This window comes from Narcine bancroftii, chromosome 1 (genome assembly GCF_036971445.1).
Source record: "Narcine bancroftii isolate sNarBan1 chromosome 1, sNarBan1.hap1, whole genome shotgun sequence".
NCBI classification, from domain to species: domain Eukaryota; kingdom Metazoa; phylum Chordata; class Chondrichthyes; order Torpediniformes; family Narcinidae; genus Narcine; species Narcine bancroftii.
The window spans coordinates 434302627-434328727 of record NC_091469.1 but is presented as its reverse complement, the minus strand read 5'-3'; the positions used below and the strand labels follow the sequence as shown (position 1 = coordinate 434328727).

Sequence of the window (26101 nt, the reverse complement as noted above, 5' to 3'; positions counted from 1 at the left end):
TATAAAATTTTTTGCTTTCTGTTTTTAATGTTTTGTGCCAATTTACTTTCATAATCCTTTTTCCCATTTCTTATTACCCGCTTTGTAACCCCTTGTTTTCTCTTAAAGTTTTCCCAATCTTCCAGTTTCCCACTGCTCTTTGCAGCTTTGTACACCTGCGCTTTCAATTTTATACTCTCCTTTATTTCCTTTGTTAACCACGGTTGATTTTTCCCTCCCTTGCTGCCCTTTTTCCTGACCGGAATATATTTTTGTTGAGCATTACAAAATATTTCTTTGAAAATCTTCCACTGTTCCTCAACCGTTTCATCAATTAGCCTGTGCTCCCAGTTCACTCTGCCCAATTCCTCCCTCATCCTATGGTAGTCACCCCTGTTTAAGCATAATATATTAGTTTTAGATCTAACTATTTCCCCTTCCATCTGAATGAGAAATTCAATCATACTATGATCGCTATTTCCCAGATGGTCTCTGACTATTACATCATTTACTCTACCTATCTCATTACCTAGTGAAAAAGAATACAATGCAGATTCTTTAGAACATAGTAAAGTACATTAACAAACAAAAAATGTTTGAAACAAAGTAATCTTTATTGTGGTATCTATTATTATTCTACTCAAAAAGAAATTACAAGACTTATACACAATGAAAAATAGTACGAAACCGCAGACTGTTATACTTGAATAAAAACAACTACACAAGTGAAGAACATGCAAAATTTAGCTGTATTAAAGTTTGGGATTAGCTTGCTTCAATAATGCAGTGATAAAACCTTGATAAACAATAACTATCATTTACTAGTACCATTTACCATTTTGTTTAGGTGCCTTCCTATATTTTGGTCATACATTGATGAAGGGCTCAAGCCTGAAACATTGGTTGTGTATCTTTATCTTAGCTATATAAAGAACATTGTTTGACCTGCTGAGTTTCTCCAGCATTGTTTTAACTTATTGGAAAACTTAGGCAAGTTTTTTGCACCAAATGTAAATTTATAATTTTTAGTGATATTTTACTCTTATTCCACTGAAAGCAACAAATTTAATTTCCAAAAAATATGAAAGAATAAGCAATGTATTTCATTATTTTGATTGCATTAATATTTCATTGCAAAAATGTCTTAACTGATCATTATAGTACAGTACAACCTCAATTATCTGGGACCGGGCCCATTTTAGATAAATGTTTTTTTTTTTTCGGAGAACCGGTCATCTTTTTTTTAAAAAACAGCCCAGTAGCAACAGCAAATTACTTGTAACAGTGTTTAAAAAAAACAAGCAACAAAGTAACACTTTTTAAACATTAAAATAATATTTAATTCTCATCAAAAAATGCTGGCTACCGCCGCTCACCAATACCTCTCCACCGAGGCCCCACTCATGCCAGGAGCCCAATATGTGCCCCTCCAAAACAGGTGCCAAGAGCCCAAGGACTGCTGCTGCGGGGTACCTGAGGGCCACTGCTGCTGCTTCCAGGAGCCTGAGGTCCGCTGCTGTCACCACCGCCAGGAGCCCAAGGTCTGCTCCTGCTGCTGCCGCTGAGAGCCCGAAATCCCTGATCAGTTTGGCACCAAAAAAAATTTTGGGTAAATGAGGATTTCAGAGAATCTGATTTTGGATAATTGGAGTTGTACTGTAATTTTGAATGTAAGCATTTTAATATTTAGTGAAATTGTTTCCCAATTTTTCAGAATTTTGAAAAAGCAAATGCCAACACAGATTGAGCCGAAAGCTAAATATCCCCTTTATCTGCAGTGCTGTACAACCATAAGCCTTCAGAGAGCAGAGTCCATTTTTTTCAGCTATTTTAAATATTATTAAATGTGTGTTATTCTACATACATATTGGAAAATCTTAGATGTCTGGTGTCAAGATTCCATAGCAGTAGTCCTGGCAATATTAGATACAGAAAATGCATCATTCATTGTCTGATGGCAGGCATGAACATTTAATAGGTTCTTCTTACAGAACCTGGACATCAAATTGATGAAAGAGTTTCCATGTTAAAATCATTGCTTGTAGTGTCAGTTAATTTTAAAGTATGGCAGATATAGAATAGATAGAATTTATAACCAAAACTGTTTAGTTCATTTTACCTACAACAGTTCACCATTACATACAATAGCCACTCTTATCATTAAACAACAAAGCAATACAAGGAATTGGAACTTCTAAAATGCTTTGTCCATAATTTACAACCTAATTAAATGAAAGTTAAAACTGCAGTTTGTTCATAACTTTCAATGGTTTAAAGGGAAATCAATTTCTGGAAAAATCTCACATAACAGTAACACTTTCTGCAGATGCTTGAAGATTTATAGTTGAAGTGTCGTCTATGAATTGACTCTTTTCCCAACCCTTGCGTATATTTCTCAGTCTCCTCTTAATGCATGGAAGCAGCAATATAACTTTCCCAAGGATAACTATAAAAGGTAAAATTAGAGCTAATACAAAATTTGGTGGTGTGTAAAACCTGTAATACTGCTCCTCAAAGCCTCGTTTCCATCCATAAATCAGGACATGAAAAGTGCTGATCAGGAGAGCCATAAAACCAAGTGTAGACTAGAAGAGTAAAGAAAAATATACTTAGTTACATCATTCCATTCCTTAATATGATAAAAATCACCCATAGTTTTTCCCCAATTGTAACAACTACTTGCTGTGATGATTGAAATTTTGAATATTTTAATAACAATTACCAGAAATAGTTCCACTCCCATATATGACTTGAGTCCAACAAAGAGGAAACATTACTAAAAATTCCAGTGCATTAGACTTCAAGAAGTAATTTTTTCCAAAATGCTGCATTGATTGGATCCTGAGTTTTATGCTACACTTTGAATTGAGACTCCAAAGTAAATGTGGTATTTAATTAGTTCTAGATACAATAGTAATACAAGTTCCATTCATGCTATTTATATCACATTGTGCCTCTTTAGTACTTGAATGTCAGTTATTTTCTCACTGGTAGAGAATCCAATGTTTGGGAAATCATCAATTTAATGAAGGCTGAGAAAGGGACATTTAGTTATTTAAAACATATTCATGCTGACAAGATAGACATCCAAGCTTTCACCATTCCAGATGGTTACGAGGAGATGGTCAATAGTGTGGCCTGAAGACCAAAATGAGAGGGAGGCGATCACCATGCTTTTCACAAGTTTTGATCCCTTGCCCATCTTTGAAGTCCTATTATCTATTCAGCTCACAATTGTTCTCTAGTCTGTTAGAGTCACAGTAGTTGCTAAAACTGTTGCATATTTATGACATTTTAGCCCTTTTTAATCATGGATGGGGCCACAAAGAGAAAAAGAGACGTGACTGAGTGTACAGTTACTCAGACCCTTCATTTATGGAAACTGCAATCAGACAGAAAGACATTTGCTTGTTTCTATCTTTTTCCTATAAAGAATTAGCCAAAATGATCGAAGCCAGAACAGTACAGGATAGGAACCGGCCCCTTCTGCCCAGAATGTCTGCACAAAACATGATGCCCAATTTAAACTAAATCTCTACTGCTTGATGATGTTACATATCCCTCTATTCTCTGCATATTCATCAGTCTTAAAAATACTATTTAATTTGCTTCCACTATCACTTTTGGCAACCCGTTCCAGGCACCGACTACAACACCAGCACATATCCTTTAAACTACCCCCCCCCCCCCAACCTTTTCCCTCAGAAAAAGATTCTAACCATTTATCCTCTCAATCCCACCCCCTCCCCCCCCCACTCCTTCCCTTCCTTTCTCCTGAGTGCAAGGTATGTCATTGTCATGGTATCAGTTACAAAGATAGTAGTACTTCCAATGTGAAGTTGGCACCTTAACTTCATAAGAACTACTTGATAATGATCCAACCATATATTATGGACAATTATTTCTAAAAAGAGAAATGTTGGAGGAAATCAGCAGATCAGTTGTTTCTATGTGACAGGTAATTTGGTGAAGGGAGACTCATATAATGTTTCAATTTTTTTTTATTCCTCTCATGTGGTGGTTATGTCTAATTTTGTTATTGGCTTTAGACTGTGATAAGAATGAATTCTTGATTGCATCTAATAGAAGTTTTTTAGAACCTCCGAGGACATGTTTGCATTTTAACCTAGTTCCAATTAAATACATCAATCTAAAAATAACCTAACGCATCTCAGAGTACCAAATGTTGCACAATATTAATAAATGAAATGAAGGAGAAACCTACGTGAATAAAGCTGAACTCCCTCCAGTTCATTGAATTACCGACTGAAGGTATTGATGTAACTGCGAGCAGTGACAATAAACCCAGACTCATTATTCCAAAAGATATGTACATTTCCATTCTCCATACCTCCTCTTCATTCCAGGAGTTTTCAATATTGACATGTACCTATAAAGAAAATCAAAGTTACAAATAAGATTTGCTGCCATTGACAAGATGCTCAGAATGACAAAAAAAAACAATTAAATCAAGCACTCCAATGTTTAACTGAAGAAATTATGAATGCAACAAATCGGTTGAGAGGCAGTGAAAGGTAAAAGTGAGTTTCATCTCTTTCTGTTCCCTTCATCCATGAAAAATGGATGACATAGTTGGAGCTTATTACCTTGCATGTATTCAAAACAAGAACATTTAGAACTAATTGCAAATTTATTCAAGGACAAAGAGTGCTGTGGGAAACAACAAATGTGTTAAGGATGAGTTGAAGCAGGTTATTGGAACTGGAGTGCAACAAACTTTATTTTGCCTCCAGCTATGAAATAGTTCGATGGTTAACTGTCACTGGCACCCTGAAAGGAAAAACTATAATTCCTCTCTCCTGACAAAAGAAAATGCTCCAACTTGACGATCATACAAAAGCAAAATTAAAATGTTAACCCTGTGCACATATTGTAGAATTCTTGATTAGCTCCTTGGAGAATTTATAGTTTACAGGAAGTATAATTAGAGTGACTTGAACACCATGAGTTAGACAGGTATAAAATGTGGTTAGGCAGGCCTTCATTAGTTGGGGGACTGAATACAGAAGTAGGAAGGTTATGCTCCAATTTAGAAAACAGTGATCAGACCTCAGCTGAAGAACTTACTGCAGTTCTGGTCATTATGCTCCAAGAAGGATGTGATAATTCTGGAGAGGGTGAAGAGGAGTCACTTGGGATGTTGCCTAGGATGCAGCGATTTGGTGATGAGGAGAGATTGAGAAACTATGTCTGTTCTCGCTGGAGCAGAGGAGATTAAGAGGGACATAATTGAGGGATATAAAATTACCATTACTCAGCAAAAGGTGCTCCTTCCATTCGATAGCCTACAGGTCACCCTTGGGCAGGGTGTAGTACCAGTTTAGCCTCCTGATCAAGGCCATGTGAAACCATGGATTGCAGATGGTGGATGGTTTTTACAAGCAGGTTATACAAATTGGAATTTATGGTTGTAAAACTAAACACTGGGCAGATGAATCTGCTGATCAATGGCCAGGGTTACCAGTTCAGTATGGACACTGAAGTTCAGTATGCAACTGAAGAAGGCAACGGGAAACCACTTCAGTATTTTTCCCTTGTATTATTATGAACTCAACATTGACTATGGTCTCATTTCAAAGATGGAGCCTTCCCTAAAGGGGAGGCAACAACTACAATTTGAACGGTTAGAGATCATGATGGATGGAGAGACATGATCGCTCACACCGAATGGTAAGGCACTGAAATGAATGAAAATTATGAGGGATACAGACAAGATAGACTGCAGGAAACTATTCCCCACGTCAGAGGAAAATAAAACTAGAGGATATTGATTTTGGGCAAGGACTGAGGTTTAGATGGAATTTGAGGGGACCTTTTCCATCCAGATTGTGGAAACTACATGGTTTAAGCTGTGTTGTAAATAGCATTTAAGAAATGTCTGGATAAACTTTTGAATTTAGGTGCAGAGGTTTATGGACTAAGTACTTATTGGTCAGCATGGACGAGTTGGGCCAAATTGCCTTTTTTCATGCTTGATGATTCTATGATCTATGATTTGCTATCTGAAAACAAATCCCCCAAACCAACACCACTCCTCCCACCCTACCCATGTCAGTGTGGCAGTGGGGTGTGAAATTATATAAATGTCTCATCCTATATCTTAGAGTGGTCAATCAGTGGCCATGCAAATGGTAGCATGTTAACAATCTCAGAATAATTTTCTAATGAAGTAAGGTTCAAATGTATTTGTTTTTATTACCTGCTGATAAGCCATGTTGAGGTAGAAATATCGTTCTGAACGTCGCATTGGAAGGCAAAGGCTGTAGACTGCATGAAGAGAAGCAAAAAAGAAACTCAAGAGTCCAAGCTGTTTCCGACACTGCAGCCAGTGTTCCAACCAGACAGGAAACCGGCGATACTTAGTTCCAGAATTCAACTGGAAACCAGCTGCTAGCAATCCAGCCAAGTACACGAGCGAGAGAAGGGTAATAGCAACAACAGGCAAAGTCTTGTTCACTATTTCAATTGGAATTTTATAGAAGTCACTTTGTTTGTTTTTCATATAGGGGTGCACAATATCACGGATGAAAGAGTATATATAGAAGAAAATGGCTAGGCCAATCGACAGAAGCACTGGTCCTCTCCAGTGGGTAAAGAGATGTAGAGGTATATTTTCTATCTCCTTTGCCGAAGACAATGTTCCCATGTCAACAGGAACAAAACCCAGCTCCCGAGCCAGTTCAATAACCTGATGTCGAGCTTCCACCACATTGCTGCAAATGTATATCTGAAAGACATCAAAACAAGTGTGAGCAAATCTGCTCCACTTTCCATTGAACGAATCACATTAAAAAATGTGGACATTTATAATATCTCTGAAATAAGCTACCTTTACACTGCATGCAATGAATTAAGTCTTAGTATCACAAGTGATCAAAACATTTTGCTATTCCTTCAGACAAAACTTTTAACAAGGCAGGCAAATGGCCTTTTCTCCTTAAACGACAGAGGATTGAGGGGATGGGGTGGGGGCTGGGGGTGCTGTTGGTGGTGACCGGATAGAGGTGTACAAGTTGATGAGAGGCATTGATTGTGTAGATGACCGAAGGATTTTTTTGCAAGGCTGAAATGGCTAAGGTGCTTGGGAGTAAGTTTTTCACTGTACAGAATGTGGTGCTAACAACAGAGATGGAAGAGGGTACAGTAGTATTTCTTAAAAGAATATTAGCACATAGAACCAAGAAAAATGAAAGGTTATGCAGTAGGGAAATTCTAGGCAATTATTAGAGTAGGTTATTAGATCGGTAGAACACTGTGGGGCAAAGGACTGTACTGTGATATAAAAACACAATGGTAGAGAAACACAGCTGGTCAAAGAGTGTACTTTATACAGCGAAGATAAAGATACATAACATTTCAGGCTTGAGCCCTTCATCAAGGTATGAACAAAATGTAGGTAGATGCCCAAACAAAATGGTGGCATGCACTTTATTGTTGAAATATTACCATGCTTTGAAAATTCGTATGATCATAAAGAACTAAAACTGAAGAATGGAGAATTACCCATTGTGATAGTACAGATCTATCACCAATGTATATAGTGTATATAGTTACAGTATCTAGACTGTGCTTACAGTGATTGGCTGAGAGCTTAGCCACGCCTACTGTCTGGGCCTTAAAGGGTTGTGTCCCTAGCCAGGTCGGATCATTCCGGACTGGTCGGCCACCTGTGAAGAGCTCCTGTCTTTTGCTAATAAAAGCCTTGGTTTGGATCAACAAGTCTTTGATTCTTTCGATGAGCTCTACAGCCATATAATTATACAGCATGGAATCAGTCCTTTGACCCATCTTGTCCATGCTGATCAGGTTACTTACTAAAATTCATGCCGTTTGCAAACATTTACTCCACATTTTTCTAAACCTTCCCTCTATGTATCTATCTAAATATCTTATAAATAGTGTAATTATATCCACTTCTACAACTTCAGGCAACTCATAACATATCCCCACCATTGCTTTGTGAAAAATCTTTACCCCTCAGTTCTCCTTTCCATCTTTTGCTTTCACCTTAACTCTATGCCCTCTGGTTTTAGATTCACCTACCCTGGGAAAAAGACTATTCACTTATCCAGGCCCCTCATAATTTTACAAATCTCTAATGCAATCACCCCTCTCGGCAAGTCTCAGTTATCCACTTTTCTGAACCATTTCTAGCTTAATTACTTTTTTCCCCCTCTGGCTAGGCAACACAGTGCAGTCTCACCAATTTTTTTTATACAGCTGTAATATAATGTCTCAACTCTTGTACTAAATGCCCTGACCAATGAAGGCAAGCTTGTATATGTGAAAGTATCTGTGTAAATACTTTCAATGAACTAGACACCTGTACCCCATTTCTCTGATCAAAACATTCTCTGGGGCATTGCTCTGTACTGTGCTAAATACAAGCTTCTGTTCCATTTAGTAATTAGCTGAAATGCAGATTAACAATTAGAATTCCACTTAATTTACAAACATTCTTACCTGTTGGTCAGCATTTCTTGGACCAAGCTGGAGTGCCCAGGAAGATATTACATTAAAGCCTTTAACTACTGTGGAATCTGGGAATAGTGAAGCAAGATACTCAGCATTGGCTTCTGGATATTGGTTTATTCGCACATTGTTACTCACATCCACGAGGATTTTGCCTGTCATTAAGTGTTTGAGGTCCCACAAGGAATCATAGTGCTCTCGATGTATAGCGACAAATATAAGATTTGTTTTCATAACAGCATCCTCCTGTTGCATGATTTCAGCAAGAGGTGGGAAGTACCCAATAGCACGTTTGGGATTTCTGCTTCCTATGACAACAGAGTATCCAGACCGTATAAATCTGATTACCAATGATTTGGCAAAGTCTCCACTGCCTAAAATCCCTATGATAGACTTAGATGATTCCTTGAAGCTATTTGTGTCATTTGGTAAAAAGGCTTCACTAGTTTCTTTGATATTCCTCACAATGGAGATCGAGTCCATTGCTGAAAGAAAGAAAAGTTATCTTAGTACATAAACTTTTAGAACAGTTTTCCTCATTTAAATAAAGTGGCTAAAGTGATAGATATGGCAGAAATATGGAGAGAAATGTCTTGATCTGCAGTTAAGCCCAAATCCAGACCAAGCCCTCTATTTATTATGTATAGTAATGATTTGGATAAGAATGTAAGTGGCTTGATTAGCAAGTTTGCAGATGGCAGCAAAATTGGTGATATTAATGAATAGTCCAAGATTACTACAGGAATTAGATCAATAGGGAAAGTAGGCGAGAAAACAACAGATAGAATTTAACACAGCCAAGTGTGAGATAATGCACTTCAGGTTAAATCAGGGCAGGTCATACAGTGAATGGCATAGCCTTAAGAAATGTTACCAAACCTAGAGATCTTGGGGTGCAAATGCATGGTTCCCTGAGAATAGCAACACAAGCCAAAAGGATGGTGAAGAAGCCCCATGACATGCTTGCCTTCCTTCATTGGCTAATGCACTGAGTGCAAGAATTGGAATGTCATGTTACAGTTGTACACAACAGTGGTCAGGCAACACTCTTGGAAAGTTGTGATTAAGAAAATATTTACAAGGATGTTGCCTGGATTGGAGGTGTTGAGTTATAGGGAGAGAATGGGATAGACTGGGTTTGTTTTCCCTAAAGCAAAGGAGGATTTGAGGTGACACAGAGGTATATAAATGATGAGAGACATAGATAGGGTTGGTAGCCAGAGTCAGTTTCCCATGGTGGGTGTGTCTAAAACCAGGGGGCATTGATTTAGAGTGAGACTGAGGAAGTTTAAAGGAGATCTGTTGATTCAATTTTCCACCCAAAAACGTTGCATCTGAAATGAACTGCCAGAAGAGGTGGAGGGGGCAAATACAGTCAGAACATTTACAAGGCAACTTGATGAGTACTTGAACAAGCAAGATATTGAATTAAAGAAGGCATGGGAATTGTGAAGATAGGCATGACGAGTGGCATATTTGTGTTGGGCTGAAGAGTGAAATATTACAATTCCTTTATCCATGTATCCAACTCATAATTGTAAATACTCCTAGGTTGCAGGTGATCTAAAGCATATCTTCTGAATTAGGCATATGACACATGTGTGAAAACTACTACTTTCTTAAGATGTTGACAATTAAAATAATATTTTTTAAAAATAATTTTTGATTCAATTTCTGTTTAAAAAAATCTTTACTTTTCCATTAACCTCAGATTTCACTGTGTCCATTACCATATCTCCAATTCTATATACAGTGCCTTCCATGTTTGGGACCTTTACTTGCCCCTGTGCTCCACAGTTTTAAATTTGTGATCAAACAATTCGCATGTAATTAAAGTCCACATTTCAGATTTTATTCAAGTTCTTGGTAAATATTTTGCTTTGACCATAAAGAAATTACAACACATTTATATATAGTCCCCTCATTTTAGACCACCATAACGTTTGGGACATTTGGCTTCACAGTTGTTGGTGAGTATGTATGTTTAATTGCTTCATTCGTGCAGGTACAAGAGAGCTGGACTTGCTTCTAAGCTTCTGATTACTTTTGGAATCTTTAGTTGCTATTTTTCAACATGAGGACCAGAGTTGTGTCAAAGAAGCCATTATGAGGCTGAAAAATAAAAATCAAACAGTAAGAGACATCACCCAAACATTTGGATTACCAAAATCAACAGTTTGGAACATCATAAAGAAAAAAAGAGCGTACTGATTAACTCAGTTATCGCAAAGGGACTGCTATTCTAAGGGACTCCTCCATTGCACAGACAGATCAAAAACACTCTTCAGAATGCAGGTGTGGATGTGTTAATGACCTTGTCTGCAGAAGACTTCATGAAAAGAAATACAGAGGCTACACTGCAAGATGCAAATCACTAGTTAGCCACAGAAAGAAAGGTCAGGATACAGTTTGCCAAGAAGTATTTAAAAGAGCCTACAGAATTCTGGAAAAAGGCGTCATGGACAGACAAAACCAATATTAACCTGTATCAGAATGATGGCAAGAACAAAGTATGGAGGCGTAAAGGAACTGCTCAAGTTCCAAAGCATACCACCATTGCCATAGTTTACAACTCCCACAGCAACTCCCACAACAACTCCCACAGTTACCTCTTCCCACCCTGTTCACTGTAATGATTCAATTCATTTTCTCAATTCCTCCATCTCATCTGTACCCAGGATGAGGACTTCGACACAACATCATCAGAGATGTTCTTCTTCAAACAATGTGGCTTTCACTCTACCACCAACTCAGCGCTCACCTGCACATCCTCCATTACCCATACATCTGCCTTGGCCCCCTCCACCCCCAAGAACAACAAGGACAGGATTCCTCTTGTCCTCACCTACCACCCCACCAGCCTCTGGATCCAATACATCCACCCCCGCCATCTACTATGTGATCCCACCACTAGACACATATTCCCCTTCCTCCCCTCTAAACCTTCTGTACGGACCACTCCATCCACGACTCCCTTGTCCACTCCTCCCTCCCCACCCATCATCACCTTGGCACCTGCCACTGTGACCACAGGAGATGCTCCACTTGCGCCCGCACTGCCTCCCTCACTACCATTCGAGGCTTCAAACAGCCCTGTTCCAAGTGAAGCAACATTTCACTTGTGAATCTGCATCCGGTGCTCCCATTGTGCTTTCCTTTAAATCAGGGAGACTGGATGCACATTGGGATATCACTTTGTTGATTACCTCGGCTCTGTCCGCTGCAATAGAGTAGATCTCACAATGGCCACCTATTTCAATTCCCCTTCCCATTCCCTTGCTGATATGTCTGTCCATGGTCTCATGCACCACCAGACTGAGACCACCCGCAAATTGGAAAACCAACATCTCATCTTCCAACTGGGCACCTTCCAACTGATGGCATTAATTTCAACTTCTCTGGCTTTCATTAAACCCCACCCTTACTTCTTCCCCTGTTGCCTTCCACCACCCTGTCTCTCCCTGCCCCATCTCTTTTCGCACAAATGTGATAAATTCTTGCTCCCTTATCTTATATAATTAACACCTTTTGTTGGTCTGGATTCAGACCTTCTAAATTTCCTGCTTCTGGCTCATTCAGCTTATTCCTTGAAGAACGGATCAGGCCTGAAACACTGGCAGTACATCTTTGCTTTTTAACAATGCTGAAAAGACCAGCTGAATTTCTCCAGCATTTTGGTGTACTTTTACTACAATCACAGCATTTGCAGTCTTTCATGTTTCACTCATTTAAGCCCAGAGATCCAGATCAATACAGAAGGAGCAGGTATGATCTATGAAAAGCCATTCCCCAGGCAAACTGGTGATAAAAATGGAAACAACTAAGGAAAGCCAACTGCTGTTGCAAAGTCTAAATGACATAAGCTTCTACAAAACAAAATCCAGTGCAGTAGCAAACAACAAAGCTTCACTCCCAGAGCAACTCAATGCCTTCTACACCCAATTTGACCAGAATAACAGGGGAGAGAACCTCCCTGCACCCCTATGACCCTTGATGATCCTTTCCTGTCTGTATCCAAGGATGATGTGCAGGCTGCCTTCAGGAGAGTGAATTCGATGAAAGCATCCAGTCTGGATGGAGTACCTGGATGAGTATTAAAACTCTGTGCTGACCAACTTACCAATGTATTCACGGATATCTTCAACATCTCACTCCAGCAGGGCTGAAACGCTCCTGTTTCAAACAGGCATCAATCATATTGGTGCCCAAAAAGTGCGTAGTAACCTGCCTTAATGACTATCAACCCGTAGCACTTACATCAACAGTGATGAAGTGTTTTGAAAGGCTGGTTTGAAGCATACCAGCTACTGTCTGAGTGGTGACGTGAATCTGTTCCAATCGTAGCAACAGGTATATGGTGAATTCTATCTCACTGACTCTACACAAAGCACTGGAACACTTGGACAGCAAAGATGCATTCATCAGGATGCTCTATCAACTGCAGGTCAGCATTTAACACCATGATCCCCTCAAAACCTCATCAAACTCCAAGACTTGGGACTCAATACCCCACTGTGTAAATAAATCCTGTATTTCCTCATCTCCAGACCACAATCAGTGAAGATTAGCATTTCCTCCACAATCTCCATCAATACCAGAGCCCACAGGCTCCTTGCTCTACTCACTTTACCCCTACAACTGTGTGCTTCGGTATGACAGCAACACCATCTACAAATTTGCCAACGCTACCACAGTCGCGGGTTGTTAAAAAAGATGATGGATGAAGATTGAAAACTTGGCTGAAATGTGCACCAACAACAACCTTGCACTCAATGACACCAAAGCTAAGGAGCTGATTATTAACTTCAGGAAGGGAAAAACAGAGGAACTGTATACGATCTGCTGATCATTGGGGAATCAGAGGTGGAGAGGGTGAGCAAATATGAGTTCTTGTGAGTCACTATCACAGAGGATCTTTCCTGTATCCAACACAATGATGGCATCGTGAAGAAAGCATGTCAGCGCCTCTACTTGAAGACACTGTTGGAGCTGTCCTCGCTGGGATTCAACACCCATCCCTGTAACTGGATCCTGGACTTTCCAACGGAAGGACCACAGTCTTTCCGGGTCAATAGTAGAATGTTGAACATCATCACGCTGTGCTTTGGCACACCTCAGGGCTGTGTGTTTGGCCCGCTCCTGTTCACACTACTGACCTACGACTGCATTGCTAGATCCAGATCCAATATTAAGTTTGCAGATGACGCAACAGAAGTTAGCCTCAACAGCAACAATGAGTCGCACTATAGAGAAAAGATGTAAAATCTCATGAAATGGAACAAAAATGGAAACCTGAGTCTCAACATGGACAAGATGAAGGAGATGATTGTGGACTTCAGAAGGACCAGGAACAACCACCCACCATTACACATCAACAACTCTGTAGTAGATAAAGTGGAGAGTGTGAAGCTCCTTGGAGATCACTTAACTAGTGACCTATCGTGGATTACCTCACCTCACTTGTCAGGAAGGTGTAACAGCGACTGTACTTCCTGAGAAGATAGAAGCAAGAGCTCTATCAAGAGCATCCTGGCCAGTTGCATCACAGTGTGGTATGGATGCTGCAGAGAAATGGATTGGAGGTCAATCCACAGGACCATAAGAGTGATAGAGAGGATCATTGGAGTCTTTCTTTCTCCATTGACGAGATCTACTTGTATTGTTGTCTGAAGAGGGCATGCAAAATCATTGTGGACCCCTTCCACCCTGCACACATCTTTCAGCTGCTCGCATCAGGAAAAAAAAAGAATATCAGAATGCTAGCACCACCAGGCAGAGGAACAGCTTCTTCCCACTGACAGTGAGAATGCTGAACAATCTGCTCACACTAACCATCCAAGACTCTCATTTGTACAAAACAATATTTATTTACATTGTTGAAATGGTGTTTGTACGTGTATCTGCATGTTTTGCACCAAGGACCAGAAAACACTGTTTCGTAAGGTTATACTTGTACAATCAGATGGCAATAAACTTGACTTCTTCCTCAGGAGTTTGCGCAGGTTTGGTCTGTCTTTAGAAATCTTGGCAAATTTCTACAGTGGTGTGGTGGAAAGTGTGCTGACTGGCTGCATCACATTCTGTAATGGAGACACCTGGACCCCTGAGTGAAAATCCACCAAAAGTTAGTGGACCCAACCCAGGACATCACAGGCAACGCCCTTCCTAGCATCGACAACACCTACAGAGAAGGTGCTGCCCTCAGAGTGCAGCAACAATCATCAAAGATCCACACCACCCAACACATGCTCTTTTCTCACTGCTGCCATCAGGAAGAAGGTGTCAGTGCCACAAGACTCACACCCCCAGGTTCAGGAACAGCTGCTACCCCTCCACCATCAGACTCCTCTACCAGGGACTCAAGTAAGGGCTTACTTTTGCACTTTATTGATATTTAAAAATTCTCTGTTTTGCACAGTTTGTTTACATTTCTTTTTCTGGTTACTTATGTATGTTGGGTACAGTTTTTGTTTGCATCGCCAATAAGTGGTAATTCTGACTCATCTGCCTCAGGAAAAAGTATCTCAGGGTTTTATGTGATGTATGCACTGTGGCAATAAATCTGAAATCATGAATAAAAGTTATTCTTCATCAGATTTGTGGGTTGCAATGTTTATAAGTACACAAGGCCATGGACAAACGTGTCAGAGTGGCAATGGTGTGTGGAATTAAAATGGTTGGCCACTCGGAGTTTCTTGCTGTTTCAGTGAATAGAGCAAAGGTGCTCAAAGAAATAATCTACCAGTCTGTATTGTCTCCCTAATGTAAAGGAGACCACAATGGGGTCACCAAGTACAGTAAATGACCCCTACAGATTCACATTAAGTTTTGCTTCACCTGAAAAGACTATTTAGAGGCTCTGATTAGTGGTGAGGGAGGAGGTGTAAATGCAAGTGTAGCACTTCCCGCAGCCACACAAGGGATCAACTGTTTGGCTAGTGGTTGAGAGAATCCCAGAGGGAGCAATCCCTGCAGAAACCAAAGCGGGGAGTGGAAGAGTGACACAGTTAGCATAGTGGTTGGCGCAATGCTATTTCAGTACCAGTAACCCAGGTTCGAATCCTCTGCTGTTTGTAAGGAGTTTGTATGTTCTCCCTGTGTCTGTGTGGGTTTCCTCCGGGTGCTCCAGTTTCCCTCCAAAATCTATGGGGTTGTAAGTTCATTTGCGTGTAATTGGGTGCCATGTGGTTAAATGGCCGGAATCAGCATCTCTCATTCCATAAAGGGTAGAAAAAAAGTGCCTGGTAGTGAAATCTCATATATTGTGGCAGAAATGCAGACAATATGTTGGATGTGGAGGCTGGTGGGGTGGTAGGTGAGTCCAAGGGAACCCTGTCCTTGAAGGGGGCAGGACAGATGTGCCGGAAATAGACGAGATGCAGATAAAGGGGACATCTCATAAGTTACAGAATGGAAGACCTCACCATGGGAGCAGATGCCGTGAAGACAGAGGAATTGAGAGAAAGGAACAAAATCCAGACAGGAGACAGGATGTGAAAGGTGTAGTCGAAGTAACTGTGGAAGTCAGTGGATTTATATGCTGGCTGACCCTCTAATCCTCCAGTTTCTAATAGTTTACTCATGATCTCAGAATCTTCAGTTCTTGCATTTCTCTGCCTGCCCCTTTATACTCCAGACTAATAATGGTGCATATCTTATAATTCACCCACTGCTGTATAATTTCAAAATGAGGATCAACATTTATTACCCGTTTCGCGTACTATTAACAAATACATTCACTGAAACAGGTTCTAAAATTAAACTAGACACTGTCCTGGTTCATAATTGAAATACAGTTCGAGCTGCTTCATGCTGGGTCCAATGGAAAACATATCCATCACAATGTTTCCATAAACCCAAGACAAAATGCAGCATTTTAAGACATTTAATTTATTACTGTAAACCTGTAGATACAGTAAAACCTTGGTTACCTGGAATTCAAGCAAGTGGCAAAGAAAGGAAAATAAATACCTTTAAAAAATTAAAACAAATAAGAATAATTTTTTTAAAAAAATAAATAGAGTTTAAAATTGTAAAATTAAATGTTCTCTGAAATACCAAATAAACCTTTGGTAAAGATAGCAGCAAATATTCAGCCAGCAGAGCGCCTTGGTCATGTTTTGCTCATAGTAGCTGTTGAATAAAATGGCATCGCCCAGGTTGAAGAGCTGGAGGATGCCGCTCGCTGTTGGGGTGACTCTCTTAAAGTTTCTACTTATCCCTGCCTCGTAAGAGTGGTCTAAGATGGTGCCTTACAGTAGCGACTCTTTGCATGCAGCTCTGATGGGAATAATCAAATATTCCCGTTCGGACCTTCTTAAAAATTGAACAAAAAAAATGAGATAAAACCAAACTTACCTGAACATCAATATTCTAAGATTGCTGGCAGACCTTGGAATCGGCAGTCTCCATTGGGAGGGACCTTTAAACAGCTCAAGCAAGTACAACTTCCAACAATAACACTGTGGGAGTTTTAAACAGCTGGAGAATGGGCCATTTGAACTTTTCGGGAGTCGCAGACAGCAAACGCTCAGCACATCTAAACATCGCTGAGGATTTGAAGGGACAGTGCACAGACAACTTAAACACCATGGGAACTACCAGCAGCGGTCCCACAGGTCAGGTAAAGAACACGTGACCACATGGACTCAGAGGGGGACTGAGATACCGGGACCAGAGGCTTCAAATCCCAACTATCCCCCGGCCAATGTTCAGTCCCTGGAGAACAAACTTGATGAACCCCAAGCCAGACTTCAACATCAGAGAATCATCAGGGAATGCTGCATGATGTGCTTTACAGAAACATGGCTAAACGCAGACATTCCAGACAAGGTGCTGTAGCGCAAGGGCTATACCTTCCATCGTGCTGACTGAACATTGGCATTTGGAAAAACCAGGGGAGGCGGCATTTGTGTCATCATCAATCCATCATGGTGCACAGATGTGATGTTCATGTCCCAGTCCTGCTCCCCTGACCTGGAACATCTGGCGATCAAGTGTCACTCATTCAACCTGCCGAGGAGGTTCACCACCATCATCCTGGTCACAGTATACATTCCGCCACAGGCTAACATCAGGCTGGTACTGGAGGGACTGAGCGCTGTGATTAACAGCCATGAGACAGCACATCCTGATATCTTCCCGATCATTGTGGGGGACTTCAATCAGGCCAACCTGAAGAAGTCTCTGATAAACCACCATCAACGTGTGAGACCAGGGGAACCAACACACTTGACCAAATGGCCCATTCTCCACTACACAACCATGAAAAATGCATACCGAGCCATACCACAACCACACTTCAGCAAGTCTGATCACCTGGCTGTACTTCTACTCCCGAAGTATAAGCAGAGACTGAGGACCACAGCACCAGTGATGAAGATGGCAAAAGTATAGATGAGGGAGGCAGAGGAGCATCTGCAGGACTGCTTTGAATCAGTGGACTGGAATATATTCAAGAACTTATCCATAGACTTGAATGAATATGCAACAGGTGTCTCCGACTTCATCAAGACGTTTGTGGATGAGTGTGTGCCCACACGCACACACCAGGTGTTCCACAACCAGAAACTCTGGATGAATCAGAGAATTCACAACCTGCTGAGAGTGATAACAAGGGCTTTTAAGGCCAGGGATCTTGATCTTTACAAGAAGTCCAGGTCCAGGCACAACCTACAGAAGGCTACCTCTGAAGCAAAGTGGAGGAAGCTAGAGACAGAGATATACCAGCTGTGGCAGGGAGTGCAGGCCATTACAGCCTACAAAGCAAGGGTGAACCCTATAGATGGCTGTGATGCTTAACTACCTGATGAGCTGAACACCTATTCCCATTTTGAGAAGAAACAAAGTGCCTATTAGAATTCCTGAAAAGCCTGGGAACTCTATGACATCTATCTCTGAAGGCAACGTCAGAAAGTTATTCAATAGGGTGAACCCTTTCAAGACAGCAGGCCCTGACAACGTACCTGGCAGGGTACTGAAAACCTGCGCCAACCAACTAGCTGGAGTGTTCACGGAGATTTTCAACCTTTCATTGCAGCAGTCATAGGTTTCCACCTGCTTCTTCAAAAGGGCATCAATCATCCCTGTACCCAAGAAGAGCAGCGTGACCTACCTCAATGATTACCCCCAGTAGCACTAACTTCTACTGAGATGAAATGCTTTGAGAGGCTGGTCATGCCCAGAATTAATGTGTGCCTAAGCAAATATATGGACCCAGTACAATTCTTCATTGTCACAATTACACCACAGCAGATGCAATATTGTTGATCATCTCGAAAACAGCAATTCGTACATAAGGCTGCTCTTCATAGACTACAGCTTGGCCTTCAATACCATTATTCCCTCAGTGCTGGTCAAAGAAGCTACAAACTCTAGGCCTCTGTACCCCACTCTGTAACTGGATTCTTGACTTTCTCATTAGAAGATACAGACAGTACAAATTGGAAACAACATCTCCTCCTCACTGATTATCAACACAGGCGCACCCCAAGATGTGTGCTTATCTCACTGCTCTGCTCATTATACACCCATGACTGTGTAGCCTGGCACAATTCCAATGCCATCTACAAGTTTGCCGATGACACCACAGTTGTCAGCAGAAGCACAAATGGCAATGAGGAAGTGTACAGGAGGGAGATAGATCGGCTCATTGAATGGTATAATGACAACAACTTTGTGCTCAACGTCAGCAAAACCAAGGAAATGATGGTTGGCTTCAAGAGGGAGTCAGGGGAACACGACCCAGTCATCATTGAGGGCTCAGTAGTGGAGAGGGTCAAGAACTTCAAATTTCTGGGTGGAAACATCTCCTAGGATCTGTCGTGGAGCCTCCACGTTGATGTAATCACAAAGAAGGCTTAACAGCGGCTATACCTTGCGAGGAGTCTAAGGAGATTAGGTATGTTATTGTAAAACAATTTTGTTTAAAAATAACAAATTGTACCCTTCAACTGGAACTGAATCTTGATTTTACAAATGCTTCAGAAAAATTGCAAGCACATACAAAAAATACTTGTTTCAAAAATTCTGAATGCTGCTAAAAGTTACAGCAAAAGATAAAAACACGATTAAAAAGTACATTGTTGTTTTGAGAAAGATTAATATCTAAATCACAAGATTATAAATAGAGCATTGCTTAAAGAAGGATAGGAACTGACCTTGCTATACTTCTTTTTGATCTCTCCAGATAATATGTGGAATTCCTATTGGACCAGTGATCTAGCAGAGGAAAAATGGCCATTATTAATGTTGGGATTAAATATGATTTCCATGTCCTGAATGACCTTTTTTTTGTTGGAAGGGATTTGTCTGCCCAGAATCATGTAACACTGCCACAGAATGAGTCATTTACCAGTAATTTCCATTGCATTTTTTTCCTCTCTCTTTCCCTTCTCTTCTTACCACTTTGGCATACATACTATTCTTCAAAACCATGCAAATCTAGAACATGGATAGAAGTTATTCTCATTTGAAACATATTATTAAACAACAGATTTTATTTGGATTTACAAACATAATGGTAGTCCACTTGCAGTATCCCACAGTGCCTCAATTCATTTTGATTACACTGGACAATGAAGATTTTTCTTCCTGAACACTTTTGGGTGTATTTTATGTATTTTGGCTGCTGAAAATTAAAATTTTCCTATCACGTACCTTTTTTAAATATAACTTTTTTTTTTGCATACGCAACCATGAAGAGTAACATTGAAAATTAATTTTCCACGTTGGCACCAGGACGTCTTCCCTGTTGATCTTAGTGCAGTCAGTGACAAACATGGTGAAAGCTTTCACCAGGAGATTGTGATCATGGAAAAGCAGTATCAGGACAACCATTGTTGGACATTGACACGAGAGGCAGTAGATGCTGAGTACAAACAAAAATTAGCGGGAAAACATTTTTTAGGTCAGTTGAACTAATGCAATGTGTCAGCATCATTATGTGATTAAGCAGCTAAACTTAATTTAACTCCAACATGATACAGCAAATCTGAAATTATCTTTGTGTTCAGCTTGAAGTTGTCTACCATAATCCCCAAAATTGTTGTCCAGTGTAATGATAATGAGTTTTTCATTTGCAATGCACGTATGTATCAAAATTCTTAACTGCTGTAGCCAAACAGGTACCTTTAAAAAAAACCTCACAAGAACATAGATCATTGAATTAAGAGACGATTAATACAAAAGATAAATAATGTTCAATTATCCTTGCGCATAAAAGTAATTTTGCGATAATACAGACAATCCTTTTGAGGTGTCGGAACATTCCATGATTACTGCAACAAGGGGAGATTCAACAAACTTGATGACTGTTGGAAAGAAACTCTTGAACTCAGAGGTGCTGGTTCTTCAGGCTTCTTTACCTTCTCCCCATAGGTAGCAATGAGAAGAGCTTGTGTCCAGGGTGATTTGGCTGCTGTCTTGAGTCAGAACCTGACACAAATATATTTCAATGGATGGGATGGACATGACTATGTTTGTTACCTTCTGTATGCCTGAGCACTTGAATTCCTAAACCAGGCTGTGATACAACCAGTCAGTATACTTTCAGCAGTGCAGCTGTAGTTGCCCATTCAGAGCCAGCTCTTCAGCGCTTGACGTCCTGCTTTGCGGAAACTGCCAAAATGTTTGGCCTGGAAGTCAGCCTGAAGAAAACTGAGGTCCTCCATCAGCCAGCTCCCCACCATGACTACCAGCCCCCCCACATCTCCATCGGGCACACAAAACTCAAAACGGTCAACCAGTTTACCTATCTCGGCTGCACCATTTCATCAGATGCAAGGATCGACAATGAGATAGACAACAGACTCGCCAAGGCAAATAGCGCCTTTGGAAGACTACACAAAAGAGTCTGGAAAAACAACCAACTGAAAAACCTCACAAAGATAAGCGTATACAGAGCCGTTGTCATACCCACACTCCTGTTCGGCTCCGAATCATGGGTCCTCTACCGGCACCACCTACGGCTCCTAGAACGCTTCCACCAGCGTTGTCTCCGCTCCATCCTCAACATCCATTGGAGCGCTCACACCCCTAACGTCGAGGTACTCGAGATGGCAGAGGTCGACAGCATCGAGTCCACGCTGCTGAAGATCCAGCTGCGCTGGATGGGTCACGTCCCCAGAATGGAGGACCATCGCCTTCCCAAGATCGTGTTATATGGCGAGCTCTCCACTGGCCACCGAGACAGAGGTGCACCAAAGAAAAGGTACAAGGACTGCCTAAAGAAATCTCTTGGTGCCTGCCACATTGACCACCGCCAGTGGGCTGATAACGCCTCAAACCGTGCATCTTGGCGCCTCACAGTTTGGCGGGCAGCAGCCTCCTTTGTAGAAGACCGCAGAGCCCACCTCACTGACAAAAGGCAAAGGAGGAAAAACCCAACACCCAACCCCAACCAACCAATTTTCCCTTGCAACCGCTGCAATCGTGTCTGCCTGTCCCGCATCGGACTGGTCAGCCACAAACGAGCCTGCAGCTGACGTGGACTTTTTTACCCCCTCCATAAATCTTCGTCCGCGAAGCCAAGCCAAAGAAAAGATACTTTCAGCAGTGCAGCTGTAAACATTATATAGAGGATTAGACAACATGCCAAATCTCCTCAAACTCCTTCAAAAGTAAAGAGATTGAAGTGGCTGTTTCCTTGTTGCCTCTATATGCTGGTTCCAAGAGAGGTCTTCTTAAATATGGACTCACAAGAACTTGGTCCTAACCCTCCCCACCTCCATCCCATCAATAAGCTGCCCTCCCAAAAATTAACAATCAGCTCGTTTGTCTTGGTGACATCGAGAAAAAGGTGGTTGTTCTGGCACCACTTCATCTTGATTGTGTTCTGCCTCATCAATTCTAGTTTTGATTCTCAAAAGCATTTAAATTTCTTGTATTGCAAAACAGTCAAGTAATAAAGGTACTTCTGTCAACTGAAAAAAAAACTCCACTTTCTTTTTCAATAAGATTCCATTCATCAAAGATTAGAATCAGAGTCATAAAGAGACTCAATGCAGAAATGGACCTAATGATCTTAACTGATTTTAAAAGCTACTGCAAAAGGAAACAATCTATGCCCCTGTGCAGCAATACTTACACAATAGTCAGACATGGACTGAAAAGTGGTAAGTAGCAATTGCGTGACAAAATATCATGCAATAAGGGCTTATAAACATTTACTCATGATATTTAGTGGTGTTACATTCACTGAGTCCTCCACTGTTGTCCAGATACTTAGCCAGATTAGTCACATGAAAATGGTGCTTCACTAGAGGGGAGAGGCTGGGTCTCCTGTAGTGAACCCCCACGTCCCCTGATGATCTCACCCTGTCCTTATTGGAGGATGATATGAATGCCGCCTTCAGGAGAATGAATCCGAGGAAAGCATCCGGCCCGGATGGAGTACATGGCTGAGTATTAAAAATCTGTGCTGAGGAACTTCCCAAGATATTCATGGATATCTTCAATATCTCACTCCAGCAGAGCATGGTACCCACCCGTTTCAAGAAGGCGTCAATCTACCTGTGCCCAAAAGTGTAGTAATCTGCCTTAATGACTATCGATCAGTAGCAAAGTTGAAAGGCTGGTGAAGCAGATCAGTTTCTGTCTGCAATGACATGGATACATTAACCCATCTCACTAGCTCTACATTAAAGCCCTGGAACATCTGGACAGCAAAGATGCATTCATCAGGATGTTCTTTATCAACTACAGTTCATCATTTAACACCATCATCCTCTCAAAACTGATCAGCAAACTCCAAGACCTGGGACTCAACTTCTCGCTGTGTAATTGGATCATGGATTTCCTCACCTCTAGACCACAATCATTGAAAATTTGTAAGAACTACTCCTCCACAATCTCTATCAGTACCAGAGCACCACAGGGCTGTGTTCTTAGCCTCCTGCTCTACTCACTTTACAACTATGACTATGTGTCTCGGTATGACAATAACACTGTAAGGGTTAAAATTGCAAGTAATTCTGTTTGTGGTTTTCATGCTGTTGTTTACATATTCTTTGAGTGTCTCTTAGCAACATCTTCAAGCTAAGGTCTTATGGCTTGTTAGAGATATTACGCATGTAGTTTGGTTCTATAAAATAGTAAGGAATTAGAATGTTCCAACAATTTTTATTGACTGTCTAACAAAGTTTTAGCACAACCTAATGATATTTAATGGCTTGTAACAATATATAGTAACTGATAACAACATTAACATTGATAAACTGGAAAACTCAACTCAACTTTAGTATGGATTTGTTTGAACAAGTCAGAGACAACAACATTCTGATATCCTCCAAGTGAAAATAAGGAAAATAGTCACTACAAATGACACCACAGTAGTGGGTTGTATAATGGAAGGGGATGAGTCAGAATACAGGATGGAGATTGAAAACTCGGCTGAATGGTGCAACAACAACAACAACCTTGCACTTAGAGGAGCTGATTGTTGACTTCAGGAAAGGGATGAAATGCTATTCAAGTTGGTTACTATGTCCTATTTTGCAGCTGAACCAAACATTAATTCTCTCTACCACCATAAATGAAGGTTGTACCTCCTACAAAATGCAGTCGCTACAGGCTGAGGCCGCTCTGGTAAAAAAAACTGAAAAGGAGGACACCATTCAGCTTGATATGCTTGTTTTATATTTGTTAAGTTTGTCATGGATCTTCTACAGCAGGACTTTCCAGCATTAAACCCATATCCACAGATTCTAATCAATACTTAAAAATCTATTAATCTCAGCCTTTAATATGTTTAGAGATACATCTGTCCCCTCTGTCCTTTTGGTTAGAGAATTCCAAAGATCCACCACCTTCCAGATGATTGCAGTCCTGAGTGGCCTGCCCTTATTTACAGACTACGTCTATTGATTCTACACATTCCAGCCAGGGGAACACAAACAACCAATCTACTTTGTCAACTTCATGAGAAATGTTGTATACATTAATTATATTAATTGTTCAAAAGGTATCGAAGGTGTAGGTTAATTGGGTGTAAACTGGGCAGCACAGACTCATGGGTCAAAATACCTGTTACTGCGCTATATGTCTTAATTTATATTTTTCTAATAAAATTGAATTCTCAATCTTTTAAATCCTGCAGAGTATGGCCCATTTTATTCAATATCAGTCTCTGGCATCTCAGTAAGCAACATGTTGAAGCTTCACTACAATTGAAATATCATTCCTTAGTAAAGGAAACCTCTGCACACTCTTCCAAATGTTGACTCACCAGGACTTAATTTAATTGGACCGAGACTTCTCTACTCTTATACTTAAATCCTCTAGCAATGAAGACAAGTTTAAATTGCTTGCAGAACCTCCAAAGGAACCTTCAGCCTCATTTACACATGAACAGCTTTCAATTTCCCACCATTACAAAATCTCCATCATTCTGTATTTCTGTCAGTAATGGATGACCTCAGATTATATCCTTCTACCAATCCTGGCCCATTCATTTGTATATAGTCCCTGAAGTCTATACCCCCTCAAAGTCCACATTACCACCAGCACACTTCAATACATTATTAATAAATCCCAAATAGAAATCACTCATGTAAAATATGAACAGTTTGCTCACCGTGCACGCTGTGACACTCCACTGATAATTGCCTCTCAACCTGAAAACAATCTGCTTTTGATCAGTTTTCTACCGGTTCACCACCCTCAATCCAGTACATTAACCCCCAAAATGCCATATGATCTACTTCTGACAAATAATTACTGTGTGGCACTCTATCAAAAGCCTTCAAAAACACAATTGTGGTAATTACAGCACAGAAAATTCCAATTTGTGAAAGGAATTTTTCTTTTAATTGATTATATTTCTAACCAATTCTATTGCTATTTTACAAGTGCCCATTGACCCTCGGTATTTTCTGACAACGGGTTAACGAGGCCACCAATTCTTCATTTCTCTTTCTTTTTAGGAGAGCATCTCCCAAATACATGATGTCTGTGCCAGCAGGTCCATCGGAACACCAGCCTCCCCCTCAACTCACGCACATCCCGACTTGGAAATGGGTGGCCCCTTCTTCATTGTTGCTTGGTCCACATCCTGCAACACCCGTGGGCTCATCTTCAGACATTTTCACCATGGCCTTCTGAAAGGCAATAAATACTGGCCTTGGCAGTGTCTCCCCCCCACCCCCACCCCCCAACCCAAATTGTGAACAATTCTCTACTATCTTCGCTGGATTAAGAGCCACCTTCTGTCTGTTCAATAAAAACGTTGCTTAAAAACGTTGGTTGGAACCCAGTTTTTGCCAACTTAACGTCAAATTGATTCTAAATCCAGTCACCCCCTCCCCACACGAGCAAAACTTCACCAGCATTTACCCTTAGAGCCGACGTCGACTCGAGAGGCAACAAACAGTAGCAATCGCGTTAACACTGAACAAATCTTACCGCTTGATGCCCGTCTACATGGCGGTCCTCGCAGCAGACCGCAATATTTCCCCGTATCCCTGCCCTCTCTTCAACAAGCTTTCACTACCCCAACCATGAGCCATAGGCTTCACAGCACAATCGCGAGGAAGCCCCTGCAGAAATGGTTACTTCCCTTCCCCCTCTCATTCCTCAACCCAAAGCCCGCTCCATCCCACTCCCAATCCGAGGGGTGAACTCCCCACTTGAA

The 26101-nt window shown here is 40.9% G+C and overlaps 1 protein-coding gene and 1 long non-coding RNA gene across 5 annotated transcripts; one reads left to right on the top strand and one right to left on the bottom strand.

Annotated features, from left to right (window-relative positions):
- Nucleotides 1-623: 623 nt before the first annotated feature.
- Nucleotides 624-26060, bottom strand: steap2 (STEAP family member 2, metalloreductase). 4 transcript variants are annotated; one of them, XM_069914274.1, is made up of 6 exons: nucleotides 25873-26060; nucleotides 19632-19692; nucleotides 8464-8957; nucleotides 6200-6727; nucleotides 4331-4369; nucleotides 624-2564 (listed from the first exon to the last, which is right to left on the bottom strand). In XM_069914274.1, the coding sequence occupies exons 3-6, from the start codon at nucleotides 8953-8955 to the stop codon at nucleotides 2280-2282; spliced, it is 1344 nt and encodes a 447-aa protein (XP_069770375.1). In that variant the 5' UTR covers nucleotides 8956-8957; nucleotides 19632-19692; nucleotides 25873-26060; the 3' UTR covers nucleotides 624-2279. The 4 variants fall into 4 exon arrangements, with proteins under 4 accessions (XP_069770375.1, XP_069770372.1, XP_069770373.1 ...); XM_069914271.1 differs by having other exon boundaries at nucleotides 4205-4369; nucleotides 25873-26059; XM_069914272.1 differs by lacking the exon at nucleotides 25873-26060 and adding an exon at nucleotides 25046-25071 and having other exon boundaries at nucleotides 4205-4369.
- On the top strand, nucleotides 19096-25707 carry LOC138751682 (uncharacterized). Its single transcript, XR_011350121.1, has 2 exons — nucleotides 19096-19372; nucleotides 25395-25707. It is a non-coding gene; the product is annotated as an uncharacterized lncRNA (long non-coding RNA).
- Nucleotides 26061-26101: the final 41 nt, after the last annotated feature.